The 19,980-nt window shown below is 41.5% G+C and overlaps 1 protein-coding gene across 7 annotated transcripts in view; it reads left to right on the forward strand.

The window, feature by feature from the left end:
* The window catches only part of PLCB4 (phospholipase C beta 4), a 171,494-nt gene extending 151,911 nt beyond the window's left edge, over window positions 1–19,583 (forward strand). For 5 of the 7 annotated variants that reach the window (XM_064709817.1, XM_064709818.1, XM_064709820.1 and 2 more), the window contains 7 exons: window positions 987–1,062; window positions 6,482–6,657; window positions 11,176–11,277; window positions 12,362–12,419; window positions 12,882–12,968; window positions 14,995–15,031; window positions 17,779–19,583. In XM_064709817.1, the coding sequence (XP_064565887.1) occupies window positions 987–1,062; window positions 6,482–6,657; window positions 11,176–11,277; window positions 12,362–12,419; window positions 12,882–12,968; window positions 14,995–15,031; window positions 17,779–17,867 (625 nt within the window). In that variant the 3' untranslated portion in view covers window positions 17,868–19,583. The remainder of the gene's footprint in view (window positions 1–986; window positions 1,063–6,481; window positions 6,658–11,175; window positions 11,278–12,361; window positions 12,420–12,881; window positions 12,969–14,994; window positions 15,032–17,778) is intronic. The other 2 variants (XM_064709822.1, XM_064709823.1) reach the window with 1 other exon arrangement.
* Window positions 19,584–19,980: the final 397 nt, after the last annotated feature.

Raw genomic sequence — 19,980 nt, forward strand, 5'->3', positions numbered from 1 at the left:
CAGTGGCCAGAGCCTCTCTTTATGACTTTAGATTGCTTCCAGAGTGTCAAATCAGTGTTAAATTTTGTAAATCTACAAAATTTCCTTTGCTCTGGGTAGAAAGTAAATGACTGCTGGCCCTTGGGAAAACAAGACACACTATTTTCAGTCAGGGCTTTCCTGGTACTGTGTGATGATGACATTTTCTGTGAATTTCCATAAGTTTAGCCATACTTTGAAATGAAAATAGGATTTAAACTTGTTAAGAGTTTCATAAATCTCCTTTTCTGGAACAAACATGGATTAATGTGGCTGCAGTCAGCAGTGACCATCATTCCAGGGCCAGCTGCAGCTGATAAATGAGCATGTCCCTGTCCAGACACAGAGCTGCATCACTTGGCAGCAGAGGGTGATCCAACTCAGAAGTGTTACAGTGGTGTCCAAACAGACTTCTCTCAAATACTGTTTTATTCCAGTAATAATTCCAGCCCCTCCTTTGCATTCACTTATTCTCACAGAGGGACACCCACACCTTCTGTAGGTGTCCGAATTTAATGCACCCCATCACCCTGGGAGGTAATTATTGAGATTGCATACTTTTGTCTGCCTCAAACTAAATACAAGTAAGCAAATTACTTTTCAAACAGAGTCTAAAATCGTGGCAAGGATAGGCCTGTAAGTTTGCAGGCAGAAACTGGTTTCTCTTGGCAAGGCATTATAAGCCTGGACAAGGATCCAAGTGTCATAAATGGAGATGCCTGACACATCCTCAGCAACAGAATAATTGCTGGGCCAATCTAGAATTAATCATGTGGTGTTTGAATTGACTGATCATTAATCCAACAATATTTTGTAAGTTGTGAATGGATTGCTAGAAGAAATAATTTCATTCCAATATGGTGCAGCACTTCAACTTTGATTAACATTTTAATTAGTAAGTGCTGACTGAATGGGGAGATGTTTAACTTGTGGCACACATTTGCAATTTTTCTTTCTTTTTTTTTTAGAGGAAGTAATTGCGTTGAATTGAAGAAAGAAACGGAAATTAAAATTCAGACACTAACTTCAGATCACAAATCTAAGGTAAGCAAACAGCCAATTTTAACACATGCAACTTCTGGAAGAGAGATTTTGAGGCCCAAGTGGTAGTTAATTTTCTTGGAAGCATATGAATAATTTTCAGCAATAATAACACGTTGAAAAGAATGGGAGTAATTGAGTGTCTAAAAGTGTTTCTTAAAATTTTTTTTAAAGCAACATCAATTTCCTGCTGTTTTGAAATTTTGAAGAAAGGACCATATTCATGCCTTGTGCAGTGAAACTGGTCATTTGTGTCAGCTCTAGTTAAGCAAAGAGAATATGTGTTATATGGAATTTGGATGCTAAACACATTCCCAAAATACATACATAAAGAGGTTTCTATTTCATTTTCCATCATTGTTGCCTTGCCTTGGTAGTCAGTTTCTTAGGGAATGAGGAGCCCAAGCTGCTCTTGAACCAAATGCCTTCCTGTTTCTAGTGTTGTTTTGTTTCTTTCCCATGGCTTGGTTGCTTTGTTTTGCCCAGGGTCCTGGGGGTAGCAGTGCCCTGGGACTCAGCCTCAGCTGCTTTGGACGAGCTGTTCTGAGCTCCTGGCTGCCCTGGAGCTGCCCAGAGCTGTTTCCTGTCCTTGTGTCCCCTGCTGCGTGCACTGGCTCCCTGTCCCTTGGGCAGGCTTCTCCAGGACAGCTGTGCAAGCTGGCCGGGCTGGAGGTGGCAGGGACACCAGGAGCTCACCTATGGACACATCAGCTGCAGGGAGGGCAGTGCTGGAGGCTGCCCCCAGTACAGGCTGGAGCCTGTGAAAAGAACCAGGCAGGAACAGAAAATACACACAAACACTGTCACATCTTTGGGGATAGAGTAAGCTAATTTTTATCCGGCCTTCTTTGAACTTTAATCTCTGGTTTTATTATTTCATGGAGAGAAGATCCTCATTTTCTAAACAAGGCTTGCTTTCTTGCTGCCCTCTCAGCTGTAGATGTGGCAAACCCCCCAGGAACAAAACCTAAAGTATTCTCTTATCTCTCTATCTTCTTCCCCTATGAAAAGTCCAGAAGCTTTCCTTAAATAAAAGCAAATTTTAAGTTAAGTCAAAAAACAAAAAATTTAATTCCTCTCATATTGAAACAAACTCTGCTCTGAGGAGCACTGGCTCCCAATCATCCAGACATAAGTTCCAAAACTCATTTGAAATTACATTACGCAGAAATCTATTTGCTCTAATCTCTCTCTCACCTGAATCACTCATAGTCTGGAGTTAGGTGACATTTGTACACAAGGAACATCCAAATGTTCATTAATCTTCCAAATCCAATAAATGTGACTCATGTTCTCCCTTTCCACAAATATATTCAGTTTCTGAGCCCTGTTCCTTTCAAAATCCTGCTTTCAAAATGGTTCCCTTTAATTTAATCCATACCTGGAAAAAAAAGATTGATTTTTTTGTCCACTCCCATGTCAGGTTTTAGGATGACATTTTGAAAGGAGACTTAAATGTAAGATTTGAAATGTAAGACTTCAATATAAGACTTGAAATTTCAAGCTTCTGATTATTGGATAATTCCCAAAGAACTCCTCTGCAAGTCATCCCCCTCTGAGGATTCCTGTAATGATTTTCAATGTCCTGCTCACTGTAGTTCCATCAAAACTCTCCAGATTATTCACCAACCTCTTTTGTTTCACCTGCTATATGTGGCCCCTTGAATTATTCCTGGAGATCATTCAAAGTTTGCAAGCAACAGGTTGGCAAACAGTGCTCAAGACCATAGGGAAATTAACTCTTATCTTAGATGAAGGTAGGTGCAATTAAATTAGATTAAATTCTGAGATGCTGAATGCATTACACTGATATACTGGGAGTTTGATTAATTAACAGTTGTTCAGCATTTCTCAGCATTTGGCCCACTAATTTTGATATGTCAGATTCGAACATAATTCATCTTTAATTACAGCTCATGTCCTCCAGTACAGCTCTGTGCCTGCAGACACCTTGAGCACCAAAGAGACCTTTTCATCTCCAAAGCTCCTCCTGTCATGAGCAAACATCCAGCCCGAGTTTGACATAAAATATTGAAATGAAATCTGAATGTCCCAGCGTGTACTTCCCACACAATTAACCTAGCAAATGCAAATTACCCGCCTGCATTAGCAAAGTAGGTCCCGATATCAAGAGGGCAGAGGATGAAAAGGAAAAAAGGAAAGATTACTTCAAAGATCATTGCTGCTTGAACTTAGTGACTAAACAAACTTTTTGCATTTATGCTGTGCAGAGGAAGGTTCCTTATCAGGACTTTAATTAGTCTCATAGGCCCGGTGTAGGAACAGATGAAAGGACAGGCTCACAAACCCAGGCTGCAGAACAGGAAGGAGAGAAGGAAGCTAATGGTTGTTTTTCCTATCCTTTAGCACAAGCAACACTGCCTTAATAGCAGAAAGTAGGACAAGAGCACAGCCCAGTAAAAATTAAATAGTTGTTTCAGCTATGCTGCTAATAAATTGAAGAAAAGCAGGGATGCTCTCTGAATTTACCGCAGCTGAACTTTGAAGTGTATCACAGATCTGCAGCAGAACTGGATTTCAGATGATTTAATGGCCATGAGTTTTAAATTCTTTGGAATCTGAGTCAAATTGGATATTTAAAGTCTTATAACTGGTGTTTGGCACATCCCTTGCATCCTTCTCACAGGTTATATCTTGCTGTACCTGAAATGAGACTTCTGCCTTGGTGGAGATGGAATAAAATAAAGTTTCACATTTCAAGCTTCACAGGAAAGTTTGTTTTACAAGGAGGTGTACCTGCTTCTTAGACTGCCTGCTGCTTCTGGAATTAGCAGCACATCACAGCACATCTGTCCATGAACACAGGCAGGGTGTTCTTCTGATTATTTCCTCCTTCTTAGATTAAATACTTTATCTAAGTATTCCTCACTGTCACTTTGCAGGGTTTGTCTTTGGGAACTGGATTCAATAATTCTATGAGATATGATATGATCCTGGGGTATCAGTGTACCTGAGATTCAGAATTCCTGCCTTCAGGCTCCTCTGGGGGTTACAACATTCACCATTTAAAAGCAATTATCTCATTATTCATTTGCAATGAGCCCTTGAGTCTTTGTTCCTCTGTGTTTGTTCTGGCTTTGGAAGCTCTCTACAATTAAGTCACAAAATACTCACTTCCACCATGCCTGTCACTATTTATTTCACAATTTATTTATTTTAGTTTATTGTCATGCTTCTCTTTTTGTGCAAAGTTCATTTTGCATTTTCTCTACAGTGTAAGGAGGCCTTCAATAAAAGCAAACTCTTGTTTGTTTACCGAATGCCTGTGGTGGTGGTGAACACTCAGCCTCCTGCTGCCTGGGCCACATAACAGCACTTGTCTTGTGGAAGTACTGACAATTTCTGTGACTGTGGGAGTTTTCTGAGGGCACAAATTACACCCAGCATTTTGGGCTGATGTATCTGCACCATTTTGAATTCAAATTGTGGATGGAGCTGATTCCATCTGGAAACTCTGTATTGAAAATAAATCAGGAATGTGTTTTGCTGAACCCTTCAGCCATGCCTTTTAGCCCTCCTGAGTCCATCCTAGTCGCCCTGGGGTTTGGTGAGCCAGATGAGGTCCCTGTTGAGAGGAGATTGATACAACCTAACTCGAGTGTCTTGGTGCTCGAGGCCCTGGGGATGTGAGAGGGGCATTTCCAGAGTGTGAGAGTGATAAATCCTGCTTTGGAGCTGCCCACATTTTCCCATCAGCAGTACCAGGAGCGTGGGCTGAGCTTGGCCCAAACTGAAGTGCCTTAGGTGGTGCTGTGGGTGAGCTGGAGTGTCTGCCCCTCAACCTCTGAAAAACCCCTCTGAAAAGTTCATTTTTCTTCCTTCACAATCCAAGCATTTATTCGTACTCATTTAAAAACTGAATCCTCATGTTTTTCAGGCTCTGAAGGCAGTGCTGATGAGCACCTTATTGAAAACACTACTCCCACAAACTGCACCACATCCTTCATATCATTTCATGGCTGACAGGCTCTGGGCTTAGTTGTGCACTTCCCCACAGGCACAAAAAGAAGCATGGCTCATTTTGCTGCAGGCACACTGACTCTTAAGCACCCTGATCAATTGGGCTTGTGGTAGTCATACCAACTTGTGCCTCAAAAGGTTTTGTTGTTTTCTGCAGAAAACTCCAGGTTGCTCTCCATCAGCTGCTTGTACCTGTTTCGGTATGAGACCGCCATTTAGCTTTAATAGTTAAGTGTAAATCTGGCTTTCAGGTAGTAGGAGTCACCCTGCTCTTTCCAGAATTACTCACTTCTTTATTTCGTTAGATCCCTTCTTTATTGGGCAACACGAGCTTTAGGTGAGAGGCCCTTCAGAGGAGCCTCTCCAGGGCAGAATGGAGACTGGGGCTGATAAAATCTCCACTTTTTTCACCTTCACCACCCTGTGCAAGACAATCTGTTCTTCATTATGCAAACCTCAGCTAAGATATTTAGCTAGGGTTTGCATAATTCTCTCACTTTCATTTTCTCGCCATTCTCTCACTTTCTAAGGAAAATGGTGGCAATTTTTGTTAAAAGGGATCGAGTTTCCTTTCATGAAAGATGACCCAGATGTTATTGGTTGTAGTTGAAATGATTACCTGAAGGTGGATTTATTGGGAGGCACATTTTGTATACCATTTATGGAGAAGTAGGATAGTGTGTCAAAATACCTAAAGATAATCATTAAAGGTTATTAAAACATATCTTTCTATTAGCTTCTTTTTGAAATCAATGAGCGCGAGATATTATAATAACAATTCTGGTGATTTAGGCTTCTTAATACTGTCTCTTGGGAACATTCCAAAACTTTAATCTCATTATTCTTGTGAGGCTTGGGAGATAAGCAAGAGAAGAATACTTGTCAGATTCCCTGCTGACTTAATGACTGTTAAACAAAGATAGGTAGCCCATCTTCAGATTCAGGTTGTACTAAATACAGGATTTCTCTGTAAATGCTCTGTGTTTGTGAAACTGTCTCCACAAAATCAAAGGCTATCTTTAGGCCCTCAGAGAAATCCTGCTCGCTACGTTTTTCCATTGTTAAGTTCAGTACTTTCAATATATAAATTTTTCTTGGCAACAAAAGCGTGAAGCTGTTTTATTATTCGCTTGATGTTAGAGAAGGTTTTAAAACAATGGTAATACAGTGAAGAGCCTACTTATTCAGCCACTCTATTCAGGGCACTTTAGGTAATAACGTCTTAATAGTAGGGTTTGGTTTACAGCGTTTTTATACCCACCCAGCAGTGCCCTCAGTGGCTTTGCTATCTGTGAAGCAACTTCATTTGTGCAACTTCATTTTTCACAATTTAGCTGTGTTCTTTAGAACCCGTTTTATGCTTGTCTGTGCATCACCTTCAGCAGCAGGAGGAGTTGCTCTCTCTGGAGCCTCTAACAGGGCTGGTGTTACCTCCCTGCAGGTCAAAGAGATCGTGGCTCAGCACACCAAGGAGTGGTCCGAGATGATCAACACGCACAGCGCCGAGGAGCAGGAAATCCGCGACTTGCACTTGAACCAGCAGTGCGAACTGCTGAAGAAACTGCTCATTAACGCTCACGAACAGCAAACCCAGCAGCTGAAATTCTCCCATGACAGGTGAGCAGGGCAGCGCTGCCTCATAACGAGCGCTTGGTTTGGGTCTGCTCTGTATAATGCTTTAGTGTTTGCATTGACAGCTCCAAAGGCACTGGGTGAATGCAGGGTAGAAGTGGAAGAAGCAGCCATGCAAGGTTTAGGTAGTGTCCTGGTGAAAGACGTGTCTGCCAGGGAAGGTGGAAACGTCTCGGAATGGAAAATGTGACCCCCCTTCCCGCCAAATTATTATAACTCTGAAATCACGGGGCTGTCAGACAGAGCTCTGGGAACAGGAGCAGCAGTTCTTTACTGTGTGTGACAGACAGACAGACAGAGCAGAGCCCGGCCCCGGCCGCTCTCCCCGCGCTGAAGTTCTGGGCGCGGCCACCAGGGGCGCTGCTGGCTGCCGGCCGGGCGGGGGCGCTGACTCTGCTCCAGCAGGGGGCGCCGTGGCTCGGCCGCGTCTCCCTCACGCGGCGATGGCGGCCGGGCCGGGCAGCGACGGCGCTGAGGGGAACTGGAGCGGGGCTGGGAGGGCAGGGCCAGCAGGCCCAGAGGGACACAGGAGATGCAGCAGAAGCTGAGGTGTGCAGTTACAGGGCAGAGAAAAGCCCCGGAGCAGGGACAGAGGAACGGTGCGGCCTGGCTCCCAAACATGGCTCCCTCAGAGCGGCTCCCTCAGAGAGGCAAGGGACGCGGGGCCCCGGGTGTTCCCCTGAGATGGTGAGGGTCCCTTCCAGTGAGGTTGGGCGTCAGTAAGGTCCCAGTGCAAGAGCTGCTCTGAGGAGCAGAGCCTCGCTCATGGTAGGAGAATATCATAGCAGGCAGAACCCCGCAGTGGTGGCAGATTCTCCTCACAGCAACCGCAGCATCTCCCCTTCGATCCTACCAGCCAGAGGAGCGAACCCAGCCTCACCCCCAGCCAAAATTTCCCATTACCTCTGCCCTCCAGAAGAAAGCCCCTCAGCTAGGAGAGTACATCTGCATCCTTCCCCCACCTTGGCCATTTATTTTGTTTCTCTGAGGTACCCGGTCATTATCGTCTCTTAGCAACAAATGGGACAAAATTCCCTGAGAGAAGGAAAAAAAAAGGAAAATTCTAACCTCCAACAGGTAGATGTAGGAATGGGCTTCTTAGCTGATTTAGATAATCTGAACCTCCTTAAAGGCAGCAGGGATGATGAAGCATTTGTAGTTTGCACTGACTTTACCCAGGAACTTCAATTTGGAGGCTGGAAACCGAGAAGTAGAAAATACAGAAATATTCTTGGGAGTTGCTGTCAGCTGGGGACTCGTGTTTATAGCGCTGCTGGCTGTAAGAAAGATCCATGAGAAGTGAGGTAAAAAGGGGCTGCAGGATAAGCTACATTAGATTGATGTGTTATCTTCATACAATATCTTGCTATAATCACACAGAGGACACTACATGACGCTAATGCTTTTGTAATTAACCATCCTGCCTATTTGAAATCAAATAAATGCACATTTGAAATCAAATAAATGCACACAGTGCTAAAAATCATGGTAAGTAGAGGAATCATTTTTTATTCTGTGTTCTCTTATCCAAAGCAGCCTAAAAGTGTATGGACATGAAATAGGTGTATACACAAAGTATATATATTCATATGTAGATTTGTATGTAATTGTCTTCAGCACCTTTCACATAAAAATCATGGGGGGAAAAGAAATGAAACAAATCACATTTGAAGAAGGAATTGGAATGATTTTTTAAATTCCTGAGCAAAAAGCAGCATGTCTCTGCATCAGAGAGAACACATGCTGGGAGCTGCAAGCTTCTCATCCAGCAGAGAATTGTCCCAGCAAAAGGCTTGTACTGAGCTCATCTTTATGTTAATCTCTGTGCTAGCCCATCTCTTCAAGCTGTCCTGCAAAACATACCCAGTCAAATAGCAAGTCCACAAACTGTTAAATTATTATACAAATTCATCATTCAAAAACTATTAGCTAGAGGAAGGTGCAGCCCTTGGTTCTGTACCTCTAAGTCATGTTTGGTGGCATCAGCCCAGGAAATCACATCACTTTCTTTTTTCCTTGAGTCTTTTTTTCCATCCTGTTTAAAAGTCATCAGAATGCTTGGAAGATTATTGACTAATATACGGCCTGTAAAAGTAATTTTTTTTGTTTTCTTTTCCATACATAATTCCATGTTCTCTTAACTTTGGTAGAAACTATTATTTCAGCCTACCAGTGTATATACACTAAGGCAAAACTTTGATTTTTAAAAAAGCTTTTTTCTCATTGTTTAATCTTTGGGTTTAGAATTTCTGTATCTGTATGTTGTTTAAGCATCCCTCTATTATTTCTTGTATATGATTCTTATATTCTTAGCCTGGATTTTGCTTTCTTATTAGAAATATTTGTGTTCAGTCCATGTATTGCTCTGTGTTTAAAGGCACTAAGAACCAGATCTGATAATTTGCATCCATATAAATATCAAGAAGCCTCTTTGTTCAGCTGTCCCAGGAGCAACAACCTTCAATATTCTTTCTGCTTTATTCATTGCAATTTAGTATGTTTCCGCTTATTTGGGAATTATGTGCAGGCAGGGGACTTTGCTGTTAAAAACAAATTTAAGACTGTGTCTGAATCTATGAATATTTCAGAAGAATTTGGACTGTGAAATATTGAAATGTGAATAATAATGCCCCAAAGAGGCATCACTTGACGATTTGTGAACTTTTTCATGTAATATATTGTGTGTAGGAGGACATGTCCTTGTCTGTAGAGGCCAGGAGCCAGTCCAGGTCTGTCGGCAGGAGCAGGGGGATCTGTGAGGGCAGCGTGGGGGCAGAGCAGGCTCTCAGCAGGCTGTGCTCACCACTTCCCTCTCTCTGAGCTGCCTCATCAGCTGGAGAGCACAGCAGAGGCCACAGGGCTGTAGCAGAGATCGATAATCTCAAATGATGCCTGCTGAAGGAAAGGTGCCTTCCCTCCCTGGCAGCACAAAAAGCAATTTCTCTCTGTGCTTTGGGCTCATTTAAAAACGAAGCAGAAGGCAGCAGATACTGCTCAAAACCTGAAGCATATTGAGCTGCAGGGGTGCTGCTGAGCCCCTGCCTCCCCAGCCTGAGTTCCCTTGGCTGGTCTGGAGGTGGGGATCCTGCAGCAGGTCTGCAACTGGGGACATGAGGCTGGTACTCACAAGCATTATGTACTCCAGAGAAAATAACCTGAGAGAGAGAGAGAAATTGTGTGGTGGTTTTTTTTATTAGAAGAAGAGATTTCTATTTATTCAAACAATACTGGTGTCAGAAAATGACATGTTAATGCACTTTGGTGTCATCTAAGTATATATATAAATTCCAAGGATAGACTGTCATGCTGAAAGTTAAGTATCCCTTCAAAAGACATGTTTGTATAAATTTCAGAGGTGCAGTCACTATGACTCAGTAGGGAATCAGCAGCTAAATCTTGCAGTGCCGCATTTTTCAGAATCCTTTTTTCTTTTTCTTTTCTTTACCATCGTGGCTTATCCACTTCTTCCAGTTGCAGGAATCACCACTGCCTGTGGGAGGAGAGTGTTTTTGCTGGAGACAGCGTGATGTGTTGGCCCTGTCAGCCACCTCCACGGCCAATGCCTCATTTCTAAATCATCAGTGATGCACAGTAGTCCTCTAATCCTCTTAACTTATTCCACTCTCAACTTGTATCTGATGCAAACAGGCTAAGTCACTTTGAACACCTACACTGACTTTTTTCATATCCTTCAGCACAGTAATCAAAAGAAATTATTTCAGCACTCCTCTTAAGACAGTGTGTTTGAAAATCACTTCCATTTCAGTGAGGAAAATAAAAGCTTTCATTTGAAGACAGGATTGTTGGAGTGAAATATGTTTTCAACACATCATTTTTTTAGAACCCAGACTAATTTTTGCTGTGATACCACTGCTTGTAAATCTGTATCCAGGAAATGCTCAACTTTATGAACTCTTGGAGGGAAAAGAAAAAAAAAAGGCACCACAGTTCTTTAATAAAAATTTTTTAAATTTTTTTTTCACAGGAAAGGCTGAAAGGTTCACTGAGTCAGTAGGAGAAACCAAACACAAGCCTGCCCATGGCCTAAACCCCTCTTTTCAGGCCCACAGGCCCAAAGTAGAAGGTTTAAGAGTGTCAGCTCAACCACAAATAGCAAACATTATTACTGTTGATGCTGCTGTTACCTTCTGAGTGCAGGATTAGTACATTTTTAGGCAGTTGTAAAAGACAAATTGCATTTTTTGTAGTAGCTTGTACTAGGACAGCTCATATAATAGGGAGAAAAGAGAGTATTCTGTACCCTTTTACAATATTCAAAGTGTGAAAATGCTTTGAACTCATCTTTCAAACTATGTTCTCTGGAATAAATGGAGATTTCTGGTTTCCTGCTCAAACTGTGTAAGTTCTACCCAAAGGGAATTTTAGTGTTGTTTGTTCCTTCCTCTTCCTTAATACTTCAAGGGAAAAGTAACCCCAGTGTAGAGTAACCCAGCCTCACAAGGTTGCACCTCAGGCATTAATGAGTGTGTTTGCTTTGCCCAGGGAAAGCAAGGAGATGCGTGCCAACCAGGCCAAAATATCCATGGAGAACAGCAAAGCCATCAGCCAAGACAAATCCATCAAAAACAAAGCTGAGAGGGAGAGGTGAGTGTCCCTTCTGACAAGGGAAGAATGCTGCTAGAGGCTGACAGGGGAAGCCGTGGATTATTCCATTAAAACCATGCTTTTATGGATGGAAATGAAGGTCAAAAGATTGTGCGGGATAAAATTTTAGATGACCCTTCTAGGAAAAAATGGTGATTTTTCTCGTGTTTATTCTTTTAATAATTCCAATTCTCAGTAATTCAAGAGCATTGTATTTTTTTTTCCTTTTCAGTGAGGTGAGAAGGGAGTAAAAGCAGAAGCTACACAATGATGTCTTACAAGCCTCTGGGGTTTCCCCTTCACTCTGGCCTTGCCATCTGGCTCTTTCTTTCCTTTTTTGCATCCCTCCCTGGCACTGGGCTATTTTGGTGCCACAGCCTGAGCCAGGTCCCCTGAGTGCTGCACACCCCAGCTCATGAGCAGGAGGAGCTGTCAGAGCCCTCGGTAACCGTTTGCTTTGTTGTGTCAGACCTCACTAATGACTCCCAGGGAAATCTGCTCCCAGATCTGAAAGCAGTTCTGCTTTGTGGGCTGAATCAACTGTTTGAACTATTTTTGTTCTCTGTCGTGGCAGAAATCCTAGGCAGAGATGCTTGAGTTATTTTATGTAACTATTAATAGCATATTTATATTTTTGCATAAATAGCAGCTTTAAGAAGCTTGCAGTATTGATAAGTGTAACTTCACTTATGATCACTAAATTATTTTTTTCCATTTCCACTCTTAAGACACATAGCACTTTTTTTAAACCAAAACTGACAACAGACTGCAGCAAGGGATGCACAAATTAATTAATTAATTAAACATTTTTTATTTTTTTTTTAAGTTTGGACCACCACTCTTGAGTAAGGAAGAAGCAAACTTCGTTCACAGCAGTCAAGCCTTCAATCATACTGCCAATATACTTGGAAATCTCTTAAGTGTAAAGTTCTGAACCAGAGGAGTGTACAATTTGCCATTAGTCCCACCTGGTACAGATAATCAGAAAATAAAATACACCTGAAGAGTTTGTGATTCTCTCTTGCAGCTTTTGGGTTTATTTTTTTCCAATGTTCTTCATGGAGAACATTTTCATTTTTTTCAGGCGAGTCAGAGAACTGAACAGCAGCAACACAAAAAAGTTCCTGGAAGAGAGAAAAAGGGTAACTATAACCTTGAAAGTCACTGGGCACTGCTTCTGGATGTTCTTTTTCATTCCTCTGTTGAGAGAATGAAAAAGATTCTCATTCTGTGTTGAGAATCCAGCTCTGGTAGATTCTTGTCTTTGCTTTGTTGCACATACTAGTAGAATAAAAGATCTGACATCTATACAAGACAAAGCTATTTTGGATTAACAGAATTACTGGTCATTCCTGTGTGTTTGCCAAGTCTGTGTATTATGTGCAATATGTATAATATGTATCTATTAATTCTATCTATTAATTAATAATATAATAATATTAAGCTTTTATTAAGTTTGGGTGATACAGTAGGCCTTCTGTGATGTTTTATGCCACCTAAATGGGACAAGACAGCATGCATGTGTGTCTCTTTCAAGCAGGCTTTTATTTTACTTGTTAATAATGTGTTATGTTCTCCCTCCCATTATTTTCTCTCAATCACAGCTGGCAATGAAGCAGTCAAAGGAAATGGATCAGCTGAAAAAAGTTCAACTTGAGCACTTAGAAGTCTTGGAGAAGCAGAATGAGCAGGTACCTTGTTTTAAAGGCTTAGGAGAAAAGCAAGCTAGAGAAAACAGTAACCAGAGTCAGGCTGAGTAGAATCCCTCTGAATGTAAGTCCTTACTAAACTGGGCACTTTTTCCTGGTCACTGCCTACTTTGGGAGTCAGAATGAAGAGGTGACTGAAATGATGGTGCGGCAGCAGGTTTGTTTCAGCTGAGCCTGTGGGAGCTGAGCTGCTCAGCCAGAGTGCCCTTTCAGCTGTTCAGCCACACTGATACTCCTTAGCCAGATATGACAGTCATTAAGGACCCAGCATATCCATTTTAATTACTCCCCAGAAGTAACTCAAGCAACTCGGTTTACTTCATTTTGGAACTTACATTTCTAGTACTGATTGAAAAATCAGAGGAGGAACGTGCCCAGAGAGTCTCTGAACTGTGAGAGACAGTGAGTTTGGACTGAATTCTAGAGATGTACAGTAGCATGGGGAGTTTTATCTGTACTAGTACACCCTTTCCTAATTAAAATACCTTATTATTTTCTGCTAGTTTATAAGCTCTTTTTTTTTTAATTGAAAAATTACTTGGCAAGGAAAGGGAAATTCTAATCTTATTTCTGGTGGAAGCAATGCTACGTTCTGAGCAGTTCCCCTGCTGAAAGGTTGAGCCAGAGGAGCTGGAATAATTGCATGGACTTGCAGTACTGCACTTAAAAATGTAAACTGCAAGGGGAATATACCCAGCAGTTCAGTGAGGTGGGAGAGAAGGGGAGCGTTTAATACTCACTACTGTTAAGGGTACTATGTACTCACTTCTTATTTGGTAAATGTTCAGAACTTGAACTCTCTGGAAGACACCATGGTACAAATTAAAGCCATCTTGCAGAGAGATAGGGAAGGGAATAGAACAGGCAAATCAGGTATTTCCAGTGTCAGGAGAGAGCCCCAAAGCTGCAGCCTGGTAACTTGCAGGGGGAACAGCACTCTGAGATCTCAGGTGGCTGCCAGCACCGAGCCCCAGCCGGCAGGGCTCTGCTGGTCACTGCGCCTCCTGCTGGGTGACAGCCACCATCCCAGCCTGCTCCCTCACAGGGCTGCTGTAGGTGCCATCTCCAGCATCCAGCACGAATGGATCTGGCTGTCAGTCTGCTCCTGAGCAGCATCTAAAGGCAGGGAGGCAGCACCTGGGGGAGGAGTTTGGGTCATGGCAGATGTGTAGTGTCACTGTGATAGCTGCCCAAAAAATGATGGGCTTGATCCAGAGCTATGGTGTTATCAGTTCTTTCTTTCCATTGGCTTCAGAGAGCTTTGGATCAATTTTTTAAGATACATAAGGTGAGGAGAGAATGATTCTGATTGTGCTTTTGGCCATAATGTGATAACCATGTTCTGTGTGAGGGAGCTGGGATCAGTGTGAGTCACTGAAGGGTCACCTCTTGGAGCAGTTAGAGACATCCTCACCTGGGCTTACAGCTCTGCAGCTGAGGGGTGGCAGCAGCCTTCGTGAGCTTGCTCATTTGCCATTTAAGTCAGATAAATCATCAGTTATTAAATGGAATAAGCTCCTCTGTGTGCTGGTTATCACTCCTGTGTGGGCTTGTGGGGGCCTCCACCACAGGGGTTGTCCTTAACAGCTTTTTAACTCACTCTAATTTGATCCATCAGGGCATATCTTTCCATATGTGCTGTTTGGACCATTTCCTTGTAGCCCCAAAAGTGCACCAGTGCACTCCCCAGCTGGCTCTGGTATCACTGTTATAGACACTGATGTATGGAAGTTAGTTGGATCCTGGGGGTGTTTGTTTAATGTGGATTTTGAAACACTTTTTTTTCCTGATCGAACAAGGCAAGAAAATTTTCATACAAATATACAATGGAGAAAAGTAGAATTATGGGTGGAAACAGCCTTCAGTACAAAATGTTGTAAATTTAAATTTGTTTTGTTTTATGTATGTTTTCTTGCATTAATTTTTCAATCTCACTTCAGTTTTCATTCATTTAATTTGCTTCTTGTTGTATTACTCGATTTTGACATTTTTATTTTTGTACAAACAGCTTTTGAAATCCTGTCATGCAGTGTCTCAAACACAAGGTAGGATGGACGTATAATAAGCAAACTATTATTTCAGTGTGCTTTCCTTCTAAATTAAATCATTATCATTGGAGCCCTCCTTGTAAATGCAACCATTGGGAAGTGCCATTGACACAGTGAGCGCAGTGCTAATCTTGTTTGCACACAGATATTTGAGCCTGACACAACATTAGCAGTATTTGGGCTTTAGCATCTGAAATGCAGATGAATATGAACGGTGATGCACAGAGGAAATATTTAGAGATTAACTTGTGCATTAGCTGCTGTTACTGGAAGATCTGCTTAGAGTTCTAAATTGTGTCTGTGCGAGTGTCTGTTGATCTAAGGAAAGTATTTTAGTGTTAGCACACATATGATTAACTGCTAATGCTGATAGTCAGACAAAGGGTATCCACATATCTCAGTATGGTAATAAAATAAGTAATTCCACTCTAGGAATAGCCAAATATAGAATAGATGGCTGGAAATAGCTTCCTAGTGTCTGTGGAAGAGCACTTTAAAATTCACTTCAAATTCCAACATGTTGCGAGCTCTGGCAATTACACTTTACGATATGGCTGTGCTGCTGTGGCTTCCTAAATAATCGTTACTCCAAGAAATCCCTGTTAACCCCTGTGTTTCCAAGGGAAGGAGCTGCAGTGGGCTGGAACATCCCCTTGTGCAGCACTGCCTGGTCTGAATCACTTCCTTGAACTGATAACATCTTGCACTACCGACAGCACCCACTGTAACAACATTCATTTATGGACACATAATAATGAAAAAACTCTCATTAGGCTAGGGAAAAAAATATATATATATTTTTTACTGTATGTGTTTCCTAGCTGTTGTGAGATCTCAGTAGAGAGCACCCTGAAAGCAGAGTCCCTTGGCTGTCCCTGACTCCATGGATCCACTGTAGATTCTAGAGCCTTGTCCTGTTGGGTTGATGTGTTCCCATCAGAATGCACTCTCTGATCCAGCCTCTGAGCAGCACAAACGAGATCCTGCTCCTCTGCTAGATGCTAATGTGGTCTTTGAAGCCAGGTTCTCTAAAAGAATTCCACAGACAGTACACTGGGACACAGAATATTTATAGGACACTGTGTGCCTGTAGTCAAGTCACAAGCCTGAAACGTGAAATGTGTGAGTCACGGAGAAAAAACCACTGGGTTTTGTTCTGTTTGGATGTTTCATCTCCCACACAGGCAAAATCCAGCCAACATTTCAGAAGAGGTTGTCCATATTGATTCATTTGTTATGTTTCCATGTTTTCATGTTAAAATTATTTCTTCATTACTTTCAAGCTTTTTAAGTCATTTAAATGGAGAATGTCAATTAATTTTTAATCATATTTATGATGGTTGCTTTGCTGTTATCATAATTACTTTTTTCCCCAAGAAGATGATAAGGATGATTAAGCAAGTGCAGGGCTAGATTTTTCAAGAAGGCAGGTATGTCACATCTGCATAAATCCACATTTACCTCGAAAAGGAATAGAAGTGCACCCTCATTACTCTAGACCTACATCTGCCCATTTTCACCTATGCAAATGTGTATTTGCACATCCAGAATAGGTGACTCCTTAAGTAGCAGCCTGTATAGCAAAGTTCCCTGTCTAAGCAACTTCTACAACTTCTGGGGCAATATAGTTTAAATAAATCAAGTCCTCTAAGCATTTTTCCCTGCAGGATGGATAATACAGCAATTACACCAAAGAAAATAGTGCTTGGCCTGTCTCTTCCTAAAACTTGTCCTAATGCTCATGAGTTTAATTGTATAGATGGATTAGGGTCAGTTTATTCAGGGTCCTTGGGGTATGGATTTAAATAACTTCCCAGATTGAGAAGCCCCAGGGAAAATGGAGAAGCTGACTCTCGGTTCCTTGAAACTGCAGAGTTTTAAACCAAAACACGATAACAGGAGGAGAGAATGTGGCTCTGTGTGCATCTGAGAGAGAGAGGAAGGGAGTTGAAAAAGTGCCCTCTGAGAGGGGATTCCCAGGCCAGTCACCATTTACACACAGAGCTTTACCTCTGCCTGCAGAGCCCGAGGCAGGCAGAGTTTATCCTGAGGTCTGCCATGTATTCATTGCTGGATTTTGCATGATGCATTTGGATACAGTTTCAGGTGGATTCAGGGTGTGTAATCCCATGGAGCACATAGCAATGCTCTAATCCTGAGGTGAAAAACATCCCCTCTAATCATAAGGATCTCCAGGTCAGAGAAAAAAATGATTTTTAAAAAATATACTATTTTTTTTAAATACACTATTTAAAAAAAATACTACTTAAAATTCTTGCCTACAGCAAGAGAGATGTTACACTGATGGGTTTTTGTCTTTCCTTGTCTTTATGAAAGAAACAAGTCCAGATCATGGATGAATTTCAGGCGTTAACACATTGCAGTACTCTCACAACAGCAGTAAGAATGCATTCCTGGATATTTCCTATCTGGAAAAAAAATTGTCATCTGCCTGACTTCTTCCCCAAAACTGGGCTTCTGCATTTTATCACACACTTCTTTAGAAAGTCAATCCATAACTCCTAGAATAGAATAAAAAATATTTCCTAAGAATTTGTAGATATAAGTATTACATCCAATTTTGAAAACAGTGACTTGGGGTGGGGGGACAAGGGGTGTAAAAATAATGTTATATATCTCTTCAGTGTGCTTTGCCTGTGTTTCACTCACACACTCATGTGAAACGTGCTTCATTGGGAGCAAAAGGTCTAATGCAACACTTCATGGGTTATTTTGGATTGCAGGCAAAGGAGATGCAGCAGATGGTGAAGCTGGAAGCAGAGATGGATCGCAGGCCAGCAACAGTGGTTTAAAGCCTCAACAAGCAAATTGAAGTTGGAGAGCACAGCATCCTTAAAATGAGAGCAAAATTCAGAATAACATTGCTGAGGTTGAAGAGTGGGCTTTTGGTTTGTTACGTTTTTGGCAGGGGTTTGTTTTGGGTTTTTGTTCTTAATATGGCAAGGGTAGCTACGGACCACCAAGTCTTAAGGTTTGCATTGTTTCTTTTTTAACACTGGGCACTGAATTTCCTTCGTGGGGTTTCCATAAGAATTTCCTTTGTTCAGAAAAACCCTGACCCGAAGATGAAGAGAGCTTTTTAAACCCCATCCTGTTTTCCTTTCTGTATCTCACCAGGCACCTTGCCTGCATCAGAATCCCAGGATCAGAGCCTCAAAACCCGGGAGATACCTTTAACATCATCTCAGATGGCAGCAAAGCTGTAGCTCGAGTGGTGTAATTTCCCATTTGTGTTCTCTTTTGTGCTGTGCTGTGCAGAAGCCCCGCGCTGCCAGACCCCGCCAGGCCACACCTTGTCAGGTGCTCCACACTGATGTTCCCTGAGCCCACTGAACGGGACCTTATGCCAAGGAATAATTAGGACAGTAAGGAGTTGAGTTTGATTTGAAATGATATTTAAATGGGTTTTTTTCAGGCAGCAGGCAGTGGAAAGGTAACTGAGTATGTTCAAAAGTACAGCATGTACAAAGTCATCGGCCAAATTCATGGGCTGCAGCAGTAACTTGACAGGGTATTTCTGCAGCCTAACGATGTCATTCACAAGTGCCATATCAACTCTAGCAATTCTGAGGGGAGCCAGTATCCTGTAGAAGTCACTGCAGCGGATAACCTGAGGGAAATACAGTGTATTCGTGCCAAAACTGATCAGTGCTCTAAGGAATTACGTATTAGGCACTTTAAGAAAAGTTTACATCCCACATTGCTTGTATAGAAATTGCATTTTGATCCTGTTGTTGCAGATCCCGGATACTACAGTTCATTGTAACTTAAAAAATTGTTCAAATGGCTTTTGGCAAAAAAGTTTGTAACTGTGAAAATGTAAAAAGTATTTATACACTTGGGAAACACAACATTGTAGAAAATCACATACATGTTGCTACGTGATAAAATTAGTCAACAGAAATGCTAAGAGTATGTTTGCATGTGATACAAATGCTACTAAGGCTGTCATGCCTACTATATGACCACAGTCATGCTACTAGCTGGTAAATAATGAGTAAATGTATGGCACAGAATATTGTTTGATTAATTACAAAGACTTTTAGCATTACAAGGTCTCTATATATATGTGTGTATATTAATTACGTGGGCATTCTTGATACTTGTAGTAAAAGAGAAGTACATAACTAATTTAATTTTACACAGAAGTATTTATGCAGATTTTCAGAATTTCATATCAGGAATAACCTTTTTATGTCCATTAGATATAAAAACGATTTGCTAATGTGTTAATTTGCATGTTTCCAGAGCTTGCTGTAGTTATATTGCAAAACAATGCATGTAAGCATTCGGCTTGGAAATTGTCCATGCTGCCAATTCAAAGATGACTGCATGGAAAACTGGTAGTTTAGAACAAATCAGATTTCTGATTTCAATGTACTAAGCACCAATTACTTTGTTGTATATGCTTGTACAAACAAATTCTACATATTCCTATAAACAAAATAAATGAAGAGAGATAATTATGTTATTGTCAGTCCTGAGATGAAACTTTCAACTTCTCTAATAAAAACCTTAAAAATGCAAATCCTTTAGTTTTGACTGCAGTGAATTGCAGGGTGGTGGTGTTATTAACTGCAGATTTTTAGCAAGTTGTATTTCCTGTAAAAATGTGCATAGTGTAAATATATTTCTATCACAGCTTATTTAGTCAAAGGAGTCTTTTTTTTTTAATTTCATATAAGTGATAGAGCATTGTGCAGCACTAGAGAACTGCCCCAGTGGAGTGCAGCAGCATAACCTGGAAATGCAGCAACCCGAGTGCAGTGTAGCAGCAACTGAGACAGAGGTCAGTGAATCTTTAGGTGTTTAAAGCAGGGTTTGAGCAGACTTGGGATGAGTATTCAGAATTCCCATTCTGGTGCCACAGCCTGGGAAGGTAGCTCCTGGTCCTTTATAATGTTTTAAAAGACAAGTTGAGTACT

This window comes from Zonotrichia leucophrys, chromosome 3 (genome assembly GCF_028769735.1).
Source record: "Zonotrichia leucophrys gambelii isolate GWCS_2022_RI chromosome 3, RI_Zleu_2.0, whole genome shotgun sequence".
NCBI lineage: Eukaryota > Metazoa > Chordata > Aves > Passeriformes > Passerellidae > Zonotrichia > Zonotrichia leucophrys.